The sequence below is a fragment of the Microcebus murinus genome, chromosome 14 (assembly GCF_040939455.1).
Source record: "Microcebus murinus isolate Inina chromosome 14, M.murinus_Inina_mat1.0, whole genome shotgun sequence".
In the NCBI taxonomy this organism is placed as follows: domain Eukaryota; kingdom Metazoa; phylum Chordata; class Mammalia; order Primates; family Cheirogaleidae; genus Microcebus; species Microcebus murinus.
Window position 1 is genome coordinate 59,786,414 of NC_134117.1, and position 12,359 is coordinate 59,798,772.

The window sequence follows — 12,359 nt, forward strand, 5'->3', positions numbered from 1 at the left end:
ACATGGTCAACAATTAGGAGTACTAGGTTTCAAAAAGCTGAATTTTTTATTTACACATCCTTACCTCAAATACTGAAAGGTCTTTCCTTCGGTAAATCTCATTTGCTGGAGGATGAAACCATCCACACTTCTTTGAGTGTCTTAGCAAAATATTTTTACTTTTCATATATTTAAGACAGAATTCACACAGGTAAAGCTTTGGTAATCTGTTGAAGTTTAAAAATCAAAGAATCTATCAGATTGATTATACTGTTTAGGGGGAGAAATTAAATACTGTTCAATTTTCTCTAAGTCATAAAGGGCTGTATAATAAGATTTGAAATAGTTTCAGAAAGAAAGAAAAAGAAAAGAAAAAGGAAAAGAAAGCCAACAGTAAAGAGAATAAGAACAACCTTACACTACTTTTCAATATAATCCATAATATGTGCTGCCTTTACTTTGTGAACAAATCGTATCTTTCCTTAAAAACATTCTACGGAAACAAAGGTCAGACTTGGAAACACCACCCTAAAATTTGACAATAAGGATGCCATCCCATCAGGTGACCATGCAAATTTTTCAAACTTGAAACTGAATTTATTATTTTTAAAACTATCTGCATATTTATGAGGCAGAGAGAAGTCCCAGAACTTAGTTGTTTCTACTTCTGGATGAGGTAATTTTAAGTGGTTATCATAGACTTATATATGGTCTAAAGCAGTAAATGCAGGGCAGACAGTGTCAAAGGTCTAATTTGTTTTCTACCAAATCCACTGTCTCTTTTAGAAACAAATAGCTTTCTCTCCCCTGCTGACTTTTCCCCCACCTTATAAATAGGAAAACTTTTTTTTTTTTTTTTGAGACAGAGTCTCGCTTTGTTGCCCAGGCTAGAGTGAGTGCCGTGGCGTCAGCCTAGCTCACAGCAACCTCAAACTCCTGGGCTCGAGTGATCCTTCTGCCTCAGCCTCCCGGGTAGCTGGGACTACAGGCATGCGCCACCATGCCCGGCTAATTTTATATATATATATCAGTTGGCCAATTAATTTCTTTCTATTTATAGTAGAGATGGGGTCTCGCTCTTGCTCGGGCTGGTTTTGAACTCCTGACCTTGAGCAATCCGCCCGCCTCGGCCTCCCAAGAGCTAGGATTACAGGCGTGAGCCACAGCGCCCGGCCATAGGAAAACTTTTTATTTGTACCCTTTCCATGTTTAAATAAGCACTGCTAGTACAATGAATAAGAAAATGTTTAGAAGCACTTGCAAGGTCTTTGGGGTACAAGAAAGGGGAAAAGGTTTTGGAGAGAGGTAACAGAAACAGTTAATTTCAAATCTTGCACTTATGTGCCTATTTTATTCAAAGTTCTCAGAGCACATGACTTACAATTAGCTATACAAATTAAAGATTACCCATTTAAAAAATTGTTCAAGAACACATAGCCCAGGGGTATAAGCTGGGGAGAGAAATCAAAACTCTTGACTTTTAGTTTGCCACTTCTAGAATTTTTAGAACACCCTTCTCATTTTTTTCCAGTTACATGATTGGCCAGACCACGTGGTAAAGAAAAAGATCTATTCTAGAAGAAAATCAAATTTATATTTACTGAGAACTTTGCAGACTAAAATATTTGAGAAGTTAACTAATAAAATGTACCCGATGTAGCTGATAGAAGTAATCTATTCTTAATATACCCATCTGGGGATATATTAGTTCAAGACAATCTCACAGCAATCTTAGTTCAAGACAAATGAAAACACTGATACCATTATGTTTTCTCTTCATTGTTAATAGGTTTGTCACAAATGGCTCTAAAATCAAAGCTTTCAGGAAGGCTATGCACTACCACCTACTTTATCCTGTTTTTCCTTCTTTTGCTAAATTTCTGTAAAAACCTTAGAAATAAAATGCCAGAAATCAGAGATAAAACAGGTCAAATTAAGAAAACGAAAAAGGCTATGGGAGAAGAAACTTTACCAAATATTTTATAATAGCTACACTTTTTGTTCCTGATTTGGTTTCATATGAAACCAACATTCAGCCAATTAATCAAGGAGAGGAAGCTAAATGGCAAAATTTACAATGCCTGTGTGACTAAGGAGCATAAGAATTTACATAGAGCAAGAAATAAAAGGTGCTGGCAAAAGCAATAGTTTTAGAAGCACTTAGGTTGGCTACCAAAATGTATTTCCTAAAATCATTGAATTTCTGCTTTAGAACAAAGAATCTTCCTCTCTCATGTATATGATGTTAAAGTTATATACCTGCCAGGCTTATTCCATTACCTTGCATATTCCTGTGGGTAAGGCGAGGAATACCAGGTTTGGATTTCATATTTCCCAAATTCTATCACGGAAGGGTACCGGCCACAGTCTTCCACCCCACTTTCACACTCTATTTTCTGTCAGAGAGAAAGAAAAAAAATAAAATATAAGTATGAGAAGAGGCCATAAGTCACTTACATTTTGGTTCTTTCACCAGTGATTGTCAAAACTCATTAAGACCAGAACACTAATGATAAAGAAAATGGATTTTCATGTTGTTAAAAAAACACTATAAGCCCTTGTGAAATTATAATCACCTTTGTAAAAGAGTCATAGATAACAAACTAATACCCTAAGAAACAATATATCAAAGATGGGAAATAAGTGTGATACAAATAAATACATATAAATATCTACTGAACTGGATTTAACAATCTGTTGCGATGTATTAAAACCAAGGCTGGGTGCGGTGGCTCATGCCTGTAATTTTAGCACTTTGGGAGGCCAATGTAGGAGGACTACTTGAGGCTAGGAGTTCGAGACCAGCCCAAATGACATGGTGAGCCTGTCTCTACAAAAAAAAGAGAAAAATTAGCTGGGCGTGGTGGTGCACGCCTGTAGTCTAAGCTACTTGGGAGGCTGAGGTAGGAGGATTCCTTGAGCCCAGGAATTTGGGGTTACAGTGAGCTATGGTCAGGCCCATGCTTTTTAACATGGGCAGTATAGCAAGACCCTGTCTCAAAAGAAACCCAAAAACTGAGATTATAAAATGATGAGGCTATTATATACTTTTATATTTCCCTGTTCCTAAGTAATATCTATCCCAACTGTAACTAACTAATTGTGAACTTTGCAGTTTACTATCTATCTCCTCTTATTTCTTTTACTCCCATGAAGTAAGCTACATGAGGTTAAGAATTCTGCCTGCCTGTTCACTGTACCAATTTCTAGTAAAGCACCTGACATGGAAAAAGAAATATTTCTTGAATAAAAAAGGCAGTGTTACCATTTGGAATAAAAGAGCTTTAGATTTAAGCATTATCTTTCAGATGATGTGGCCTGTTGTCTGTTATGTTTATACATGAATGCCAGAAATAGGCAAAAAAAAAAAAAAAAAAAAAAGATACTATTTAAGGACTTGAAGTCTTAATGACTGGGGGAAATTTGACATTTATCTTAGCCAAAGGAAAACTAATACAAAGCATCTTGATAGGGACAGAATGAGAAATAGAAATATCCAATAACTCCTAAGGCAGAAACCATCAGAAGTATTTATTTAGCCCAACTGGCTGCTACTAAAAATAAAGCTTAAGAGCCTATGGACAAGCCCTCCTCACAAAAAAGGAAATGGGATGTGGATGAGATTCTGATTCTACCTGACAATACTGGCCATAAAAACTGAATGTACTCTATTGACACAAAAAATTCTCAATTCATAAAATTTATCTTTGAGAAGTCCAATAGCCTCACTTTTCAATGTTTGGATGGCAATAACTTAAGTAGAGTTAATATTTTCAGTGGAACCACTTAAAGAAATTACTGGACAAGAAAATCAAAAGTGACTACAACTGATCATGAAACACAATATTGCTTTCAGCAATGCCAAAGAGTTAAAAATAGGAGACATTTTTCATATGGTTGGCCATCTGTGTTGGAAGCAGCATTGGTAAATTTAAAAGTGATGTTCTTCTTCTTGTTAATGATTTTAAATTATTATTTTCTAAATTTAGGGAAGAACAATCAGAAATCTATTCCTTCACCCTTAGAAGCATTTTTTGAAAACTAGTGCTACTCTGGTCTATTTTATGAGACCAACTGATCCCTTACCTACATTTAAGAGTGGAGACAATTCTACAAAGTCATTGCTTTTACTGTACAGTCAACAAAAATGACATCATAACAAAGAATCACAATGGATTCTGAGGGGCGTCCACTATAAAAATCAACACAGAAATTTCATATTAATAGTTAGAAGTCATATATTAGACTTGTTACTATAATGTAGTATCCTGGTCTTACCTCCCAAGAAAGTTCCTGGGCCTGCTTAAAAACATCCAAATCCTCTTCAGTAACGACATCCTTGTTTCCAATCACATTTACATCTGTACTTTCTTGTTTGATGCTTATTTTTATTTCAGTATCTGTCATTTAAAACCAGCAGAAAGTGTATTCACTGACTTGAATCATGAGTAACCACCATATATTACCAAAATGGCACCAAATTAGCATAGTGGGCAAATAGGGATCTTTTTGTTTGAGCTTTATAAGCTTTTACGTCTAAGCACTGCTCATAGATCCAGCAGTACCCTTTCCCTGTTATACCCAAATTTTTATTTGAATTTATCACTGTTGTCTTTTTACAGCTTTAAAAATACATGAGGGAAAGTAAGAGCAATACAAAGCAAAATCATAGCTTTCACCAAGATTAGAAGTTACATCAACGTCTAGTCATAGCATTCCCATTCTTAGTTTGGAGACAGTAAATACTACCACTTTGTCCAAATGACACATTTTTGTTTTTTGTTTTATAAAGGGTTTCCAATGTAACGGGCCAATTTGTTCAATGAAATTATGAGATCAGTTTTCTCCCTAAGGTGGATACACACACAGACACACCCACATCCAAAAGCACACTTCACAGAGTCACAGATCAGGCTTTGTTGAGAAGACGAAAGCAGGATGAACTTTGTCATGAGAAAGCAATGGAGCAGAGGGCAATGAGGAGCTGGAATACCCCTGCTGGAAGCACTGCCAGCGCACGACCAGATAGCGCTGTGGCTGCAGAGGCGGCATGGGAGAGAACATGGCAGAAGCATGACAGTGGCTACTCATGCGGGACTACAAAGCCATAAGCAACGCTATGAAGGCATCTGGGGGTCCTAAGTGTTACTACGAATGGAAATAAATAATAAAAGGTGGGAGAGTATTAGTTGGAAAAACAACATTTTGGAGGTTTAGTCAGCATTAGAAAAAGGTCAAAGTTTTACTGCTTCTGTATGAAAGTGAAGTGAGAACAAGAGAAATAGCTAAGACCTATGTGACAAATAGGAATTGACTGGTTTATTTTTTGGGGGGTTGGGGAGAAAGGGACGGGACGCAGGTTTGGTTGGAGCTTTGACCTTTTGCTTACCATCATCCTGATCAGGTTTAATCCTTCCGTCTGTCAAGCTCCCCTTCCCTGGTGAGGGGGTTCCCATCTGAGGGGTCACTTTATATTTTAATCTGCCTAGCATCCTGTGCTTTTTAAGGAAAGTTGTTCGCTTGAAGTGAGCAATTGCTTTAAAAATACGTCCTCTAGCCATCCCCCAGCTAGAGGAGGAGGAGTGAGAAATAAACCTACTTCTAATATCTCTCTTGCCAAAGAAATGGGCTCTAGATTTTGCCGTGGAAGATAATTCAGTTTTACGACGCATACGTTTGGGTGGTGCATAACTTGGGTGTCCCTTTTTGCGAGACTGGCCCTGAGTGGTATAGATATGAGAAAGCCCATCAAAGAGTGCCTTCAGCTGGCTGTTAGTGGTAAGGCTGCTCAGGGAGGGCACACTGCACTGGCTGGAAGAGCTCTGGGGCGAGGGAGAAGAAGTGGACGTGCTGGACTTTTGTGAACTGGGGCTCTGACCAGAGATGGGGGTTGGGGGTGGAAGTGAAGAAGGTGGAGGTTTTAGCTTTTGTGTGGTACCTGTAGCCAACACATGAGAAGTGCATGACTGTTTCTGAGAGACCTTTTTCCTTGGACGATAGTGCTTTGAAAAGTCTATTATTTCACCTCGTGATCTGCGACCATCAGGTGATGGTGTAAAAAACTTAGTAAGGCCATCAATGAGCCCTTTGGTTTTCTTGTTAACTTTAAGTGTAGAGGCAGAGATGTAGGTGGGGGTGGTGGTGACTTTGGTGGTGGCACCAGGCCGGGTGGGGTCTGTGACAGCCAATCTGCTGCTTGAGTCCTTCCCAGATGCAGCATGACCAGATGAAGGTGTGGTACAGACTTTAGTCTTTTGACCCCTACCAGGTGACCCCCTTCCTGTGAATGCATTCATGGATCCTTCATCACTGGTTACAGACCTAGGCAGAAATTTAGAGAATAGTATCAGCATTTAATAGTAGAATTATAAAGGTATCTAAAACAGATTTATAGCAACCAGATGCATTCAATGTGCTTAAACTTAAGAACTGGCTTTTTCTGTGTGTGTGCCACCACCTAGGTGTTTCTCTGTTGAAAAGGTAGCAGCAAGTACATTTGCATGTCATGGTTCTCCCAGGCCTGAAGGCAATATAAACAAGACAAATTTTGAAGAGACTAAAAGAACACCCAATGCTTTAACTATAATTAAATGAAAGTAAGTTGTCCCTTGTGTGGTCACAAGTAGTTATGATTTCCTGAAATGTCTTTTGTAAAGTATTAGAGGATATAAGTTATATGTGTTATCCAGAAGCAAAAGAATAAGCTTATCTAATCTCTAGTTAAGAGCCATTTTTAACTCAATTTGAAAATTTATATAAATAGAATTTGGGTATGTCTATAAATTTGTACTTTTTCTTAGAAAACAATAAAACATACCCTCTTCCTCTCAGCAGTTTATGCTTAGGATGATAAGATAACCAATAATACTCTCTTAGGAGAGAAGACAATTAACTACAGCATAAAATATTGCTGAAAAAAGGACAACAATAGCAAAAAACTGAAGAAATGATTAAAGGAAAGCTACAGCGGGTCAGACATGACATGGAAAGTCTGGTGAAGAAGCAGCACATTTACCATGGTCATTATCAGACACTGGGCGTCAGGATCTTTGTACCCTGGTTCTGACTGGTATTTCATGTCATCTGATGCTGGGTTCTGCCCATACTACCGTGTGGTCAACGGGGACTAGAGGTCACTCCACTAACACAGCTGGTTACATGAAAAGCAGCTGAGTGCCTTCGCCGTAGCTAGGGCTGGGGAGGCTGGCCATTTTGTAGCAGGATTTTACACAATAGAGAAGCATATGCATGTGAATTATGAAAATGCTTGGGCCCAAGAATGGACTTTCAAAATCATCAATTTAGCTCAAAGTTAATAATGAAGAAATGGAAGCCTAAAAATGATATGATGTTGGAGTATAAAAACATCTTAATTACAGATAGAAGAGTACATTTTAGTGGTTATCTTGTTACACAAAGATTTCACGAACAAATTTGAGCAGTCAGCTGAAGGGGAGGTTGGTGCAGCTACTAGGCTCATCTGAGGTGGCTCAACTGCCAGGAGCTTTGCCTGACGCCACCAATTCAGCCAAATCAGGTTAACGCTGGAGATCTCCAGTGTCCCTAGAAGACGCAGCGAGGGTTACCAGCAAACCAACTCATCCAGGCTAGAATGTTTTACATCAGAACGCTGCATTTGGACTGTATCTGGAATCGATTGCCCAGAAAGGATAATATGCTTATAAAGCATGTAAAAGGAAAACTCCCTAGACTGTCTTAAAAATTCCTAAGCTCAAAGGACAATTTTGGACAAACAAAAAGTTAGGATTGGTGCCAGATGCAATTTTCAGCTGTGTCCTTTGTTTAGAAAGTTTATATCCTAATTTGGTTTTTTTAATTGGGCCCTGAGGACACAGTCCCATTTCGAGAACAATGCTTACACAGGATGAATGCAAAAACATAATTTCTACTTCAAATGATACTAATAGGAAAGATTTTATTCATAAATATGTTTCATGTTTGCCTCTGGAAATTAAGAAAAAAATCCATTTTAAAATGTCTATGGTTAAAGGGTTTTCACAAAGTTTCACAGAAAACTCTAGAAAGGGGTCTGCATTCTCTATTTCTCCTTACGGAGGTAAAGATACAGACAGACAGATACTGTTCTTCTGAGAGCAGGTAGTATGGTGAACTGCTTCAGATAAAAGTTGGGGGAAAAAAGAGTAAGCAAGTGAGTAAGGTTCTTGGTGTTTGTTCAAGGTGTGTGCGGAGCACATATTCATTTCTAAATGACAACGACCCTTTCACTAACCCTACAGAGATGCAGCAGTCTACTGGTAGAACTGCTATAGATACGCAAGTCTATTGATTTCATTTGTAAACACCTTAACACTGATAGTCAAATCTATACTCTATACAGGTTAAAATATATTCATCTCACCTCGTATCTTTTCTATACTTTTCCAACTAACTCCTCCTAAATGCTCTACTGGGCTTTATTGGCAATTACATGGCAATAGGACAGTGGAAATGGTTATCACAGTATATCTGCAGGCCACTGTAAATATATTATTTAAAGGTATGTCTACACATGCATGCAACTTGCCAAATGGTCCTGTCTAACTCTTTTAGGGCAAATAGTAATCTGCAGGTTTCTCAGAAGCTCCCATTTTGTAAAAAGGGATCTTAAAAAGCAGTAATACTACATTACCATCAGAAGATAGAGGTATTTTCTCTAAAATGTTATCTGGACTGACAAAAGATTCACCACAGACGTGTACAAATCCATATCTTGTTTTAAAATTCCTATGAAAATATTTACATAATTAAGCTCTTCTAATGCTCAGCCAGCAATAAAGTAGGCTGAACAATTATTTTCAATTCTTATGTTCTGCTTCCATCCTGCTGCTTGAAAAATGTCACTTAGTATCATAGCTACTGCCAACAGAAGACCCCAAAACGCCAATAGTAATTAAAAATGTTATTTCCAAAAAATTTCCACAGCTTATGGGAAAATAAATATTTTTTATCCCTTGAATATGAAAAAGATGATGCTTAGAAAGTCTAACAGATCTAAGGGTGTTACAATCACCTATATTTTAAAGCACAACATGAAAAATTTCTTTTGATAAGATCTCAACCTACAACAATCGTTGCTTTAATTTATTTTTCGGTCGTCCAATGGGTTTTGCATATCGTCGTTTTATTTGTGCAGCTTTCTCATGAAGTAGTTTTCTTCCCTTTTTCTTTGGTCTGCAGACTTGGCAAATCCACATCCCTGAATTAATATATATATGAGAAAAATGTTTTAATGTTTCATTTTAGGAGAAGTTATTAAATATAAATTGCTGCTGTAATAAGCTGCCCAAGGATGCTTGTATGCAGAACTCTATTCCAAAAGTGGGTCATTCCCTTTTGTCATTCTCCTCAGGAAGCCATGACTAAAGGTCAATTTCCCCAGAGTCAAGATGGTGAGAGCAGGGGCTGCCCCTATCTCAGAAGCCTTCCATAAAGCTGTTCCCAACGTGTCACTAAGCCTCTCACCACCACATAAACACACCTGAAAACTCGCCCCTGTCAGATACTATACATCTTTTGATTTGAGAGAGACATTTTCAAGTCAGTCGGTTTTTGGAACTTCTAGGAAAAAAAAGTATTTGTTTTATCATTTCTTTCTGCAAATTTCCAAAGCTAAAAAAATTACCAGTATAAAATATCATTTTAAAATTAAATCTTAAAAATTTTAAGTACTGTGGAGCTACAATAATTAAAACTACATATCCAGCATAGGTAATAGGTCAATGGAAAAGCACTGAAAGACCAAAACAACCGAAGCCTATAGAAAAGTTTTAGCACATCAAAAAGGCCATATTTCAAATCAGTGGGGAAAGGATGAAACAACTCAATAAGTGGTGATGGAACAAATAGCTATCTGTCTGGAAGGAAAAGAATTATTTCATATCCTTTACAAAAATAAACTCTAGACAGATGAATATTATAATATGAAAAATAAAATGTTACAAGTACTAGGAAAAATATGTGGATATTTATACAATCTAAGCATGACTGACATTTAAAACTGAAGCCATAAATAAAGATACACGAATTTGACTACCAAAGAGAGAGAGAGAGAGAGAATGCTTCTGTAAATCAGGAAGAAAAAAGGTAAAAACCCCAACAGAAAAATGACTAGTGGATAAAAACAGGTACTTTACAAATGATGATATACAAATAGCCAAGAATCAAACACAAAAAATGTTCAATTTCACTACTTAAAGAAAAAATTATCAGACATCCTTTTTCTGTTATCAGATTGGTAAAAATTTTTTAATAACACTATATTTCATCAAATCTAAGATACTCTGGACATAGACTATAAGATGCACCTGATTTCAAAGATGTTGACATGTTAAAAAAAAAAGTGTCTTAGACTCAGTGAAGTATAGTAATGGGGAGTGTTGGTCCTAATACAGACAAACAGGTATCCTAAAATGCTGGTGGTTGGTCAGAAAACTATCTGATATAGTCTTTCATGTAGATAGTTTTTAATCTAGAAATTCTTCCCCTAGGAATTTATTTTAAGAAAATAATTGTGGATGGAAAAAATTGGAAACATTTATAATATCCACCATAGATTGGCTAAATAAATTATGGCTCTTTTACACAAGGGGTTGGAAAATCAAATACCTTCAGGAAGCACCTAGATTTTATAATATATGTGAAGTTGGAAAATAAGACAACACAGAGTAGTGAGATTGTGGCAAACTGGAGCATGCATGCCCTACCTAGAGATTTGCCCTACCTTAAAATTTGAAATTTTAAAAATAATGTGCCAACAAAGCTTATCTAAGGCCCACAGTCACCAGGTTTATAACCCCTGCTCTACTCTATGGAGTTCTACACACTCATTAAAAACTATGTTTTAGAGAACATTTCATGATGTAGGAATGCTTACAATTTGTTATTAAGGGGGTGGGGGAGTAAGGTTACAAAAACATGTACAGAATGTTCCATTTCTCTTTAAAGTGTATGTGGAGGAAGGGAAGGAAGTTCCAATTGATTTTTCTTTTTATTTCTTTTTTGTCTACCTGTATTTTCTAAATCTCCCACAATGTAAATGTATCAATTTTATAATATAAAGGCAAAGTTGTTTTTAGATGTTTCACATAATACACTGCAAAATGAGGGGGGAAAGGCTGAACTAGGCTGACTAACACAATAAACACAGAAGAAAATCCACACTCCATCAGACACAGTCAGCTCGAGGATAGGTCAGATGATCATATTCAAAATATCAAGTATTGGCCGAGAAAATGGCGATGGCTTCCTATCATAGGACTTTGGAGTCATCGTTATCACTGAAAATACAAAATTTCTTAACTCTAAACACTGTACTGAATAATATAGAGAGTGTTGTAAACTTCTGACCTACAAAATCCAAAGTTATTCTAATAAGGGAGTAGGGTTTGGGGAGAGGGACAGTCTTTTTTCATCCCTGGGTCTGAATCAGAGTCTTTATTGTATAAATAAAACCCCCAAACTAAATGCTTTTATATTCCCCTCTTCATAACCTGTGCCAAATCCATAGTATAGGGAAGGTAGAAAGGATGAAAAAAATGCTTAAGGAACCCTGTATATCAGACATCAGGACAAGGCTAACCAGTATGTAATAAAACATGTTTTTAATATGGTTTGAAAGTTCACCTTTTGGCATTCTGGAAAGTGGTGGGTCACAGCACTCCATATGGAATCCTCTATCACAGGAGTCACAAAAAAGCATATTATCCTGTAATATAACATATTAGAGACTAATTGAGACTGAAACCAACTGCAAAAGGCCAAAAATTCTTATGTTACTAGATTAACAATAATACAATATAATGAAGGTGCACCAAGATCCCAGTTGCAGCCTGACATCACATGTATCTGAAACTTTAAAAAGAAAATAGCAACATTCTATAAAAAAGAAAAATCTTAGCACTGAAAAATTAACAATTTACCTGGAGATGGACTATTAAAAGCCATACTTACTGCATTTTTGCCTTGGATTCTACATGCACTGCATGTCTTGCATTCGATGCACTGCCACCTTAAGGCCTTTACATTTGTTGTTAATTCAGGACAAAATTTCAAACAGGATGGGTGTCCTATGAGAATAAAAAGCAAATTGCTTGATGGGAAGGGTGCCTTAGATATTTTTAAAACTCCCATTCCCTAATATTTAATAGATAGCTGATGGCGTTAGCCAATGAACATTAGGAACTTGACAATATAAGATCAGAGAATATGAATTATGGATTTTCCTTTCTGTGTTTTTTTCCCCTGACTTCTTTCCCTGTTTGTAACAGAATGACTGTATAAACAAATGTTCTACCTAAGAGAACTTTGGAAATTTATACCTACTCCAATTGCAAGCCTCTGAGAATCTGACGATTACCCAT

The 12,359-nt window shown here is 36.8% G+C and overlaps 1 protein-coding gene across 13 annotated transcripts in view; it reads right to left on the reverse strand.

The window, feature by feature from the left end:
* Window positions 1–12,359, reverse strand: part of KAT6B (lysine acetyltransferase 6B) — a 184,484-nt gene that overhangs the window by 45,735 nt on the left and 126,390 nt on the right. For 5 of the 13 annotated variants that reach the window (XM_076010127.1, XM_076010125.1, XM_076010126.1 and 2 more), the window contains 7 exons: window positions 11,950–12,065; window positions 11,623–11,704; window positions 9,064–9,196; window positions 6,245–6,300; window positions 4,258–4,379; window positions 2,260–2,375; window positions 65–206 (listed from right to left, as the gene is read on the reverse strand). In XM_076010127.1, coding sequence (XP_075866242.1) covers window positions 65–206; window positions 2,260–2,375; window positions 4,258–4,379; window positions 6,245–6,300; window positions 9,064–9,196; window positions 11,623–11,704; window positions 11,950–12,065 — 767 coding nt within the window. Of the gene's footprint in view, window positions 1–64; window positions 207–2,259; window positions 2,376–4,257; window positions 4,380–5,368; window positions 6,301–9,063; window positions 9,197–11,622; window positions 11,705–11,949; window positions 12,066–12,359 lie in introns of all 13 variants that reach the window. The other 8 variants (XM_012759934.2, XM_012759931.2, XM_076010123.1 and 5 more) reach the window with 2 other exon arrangements.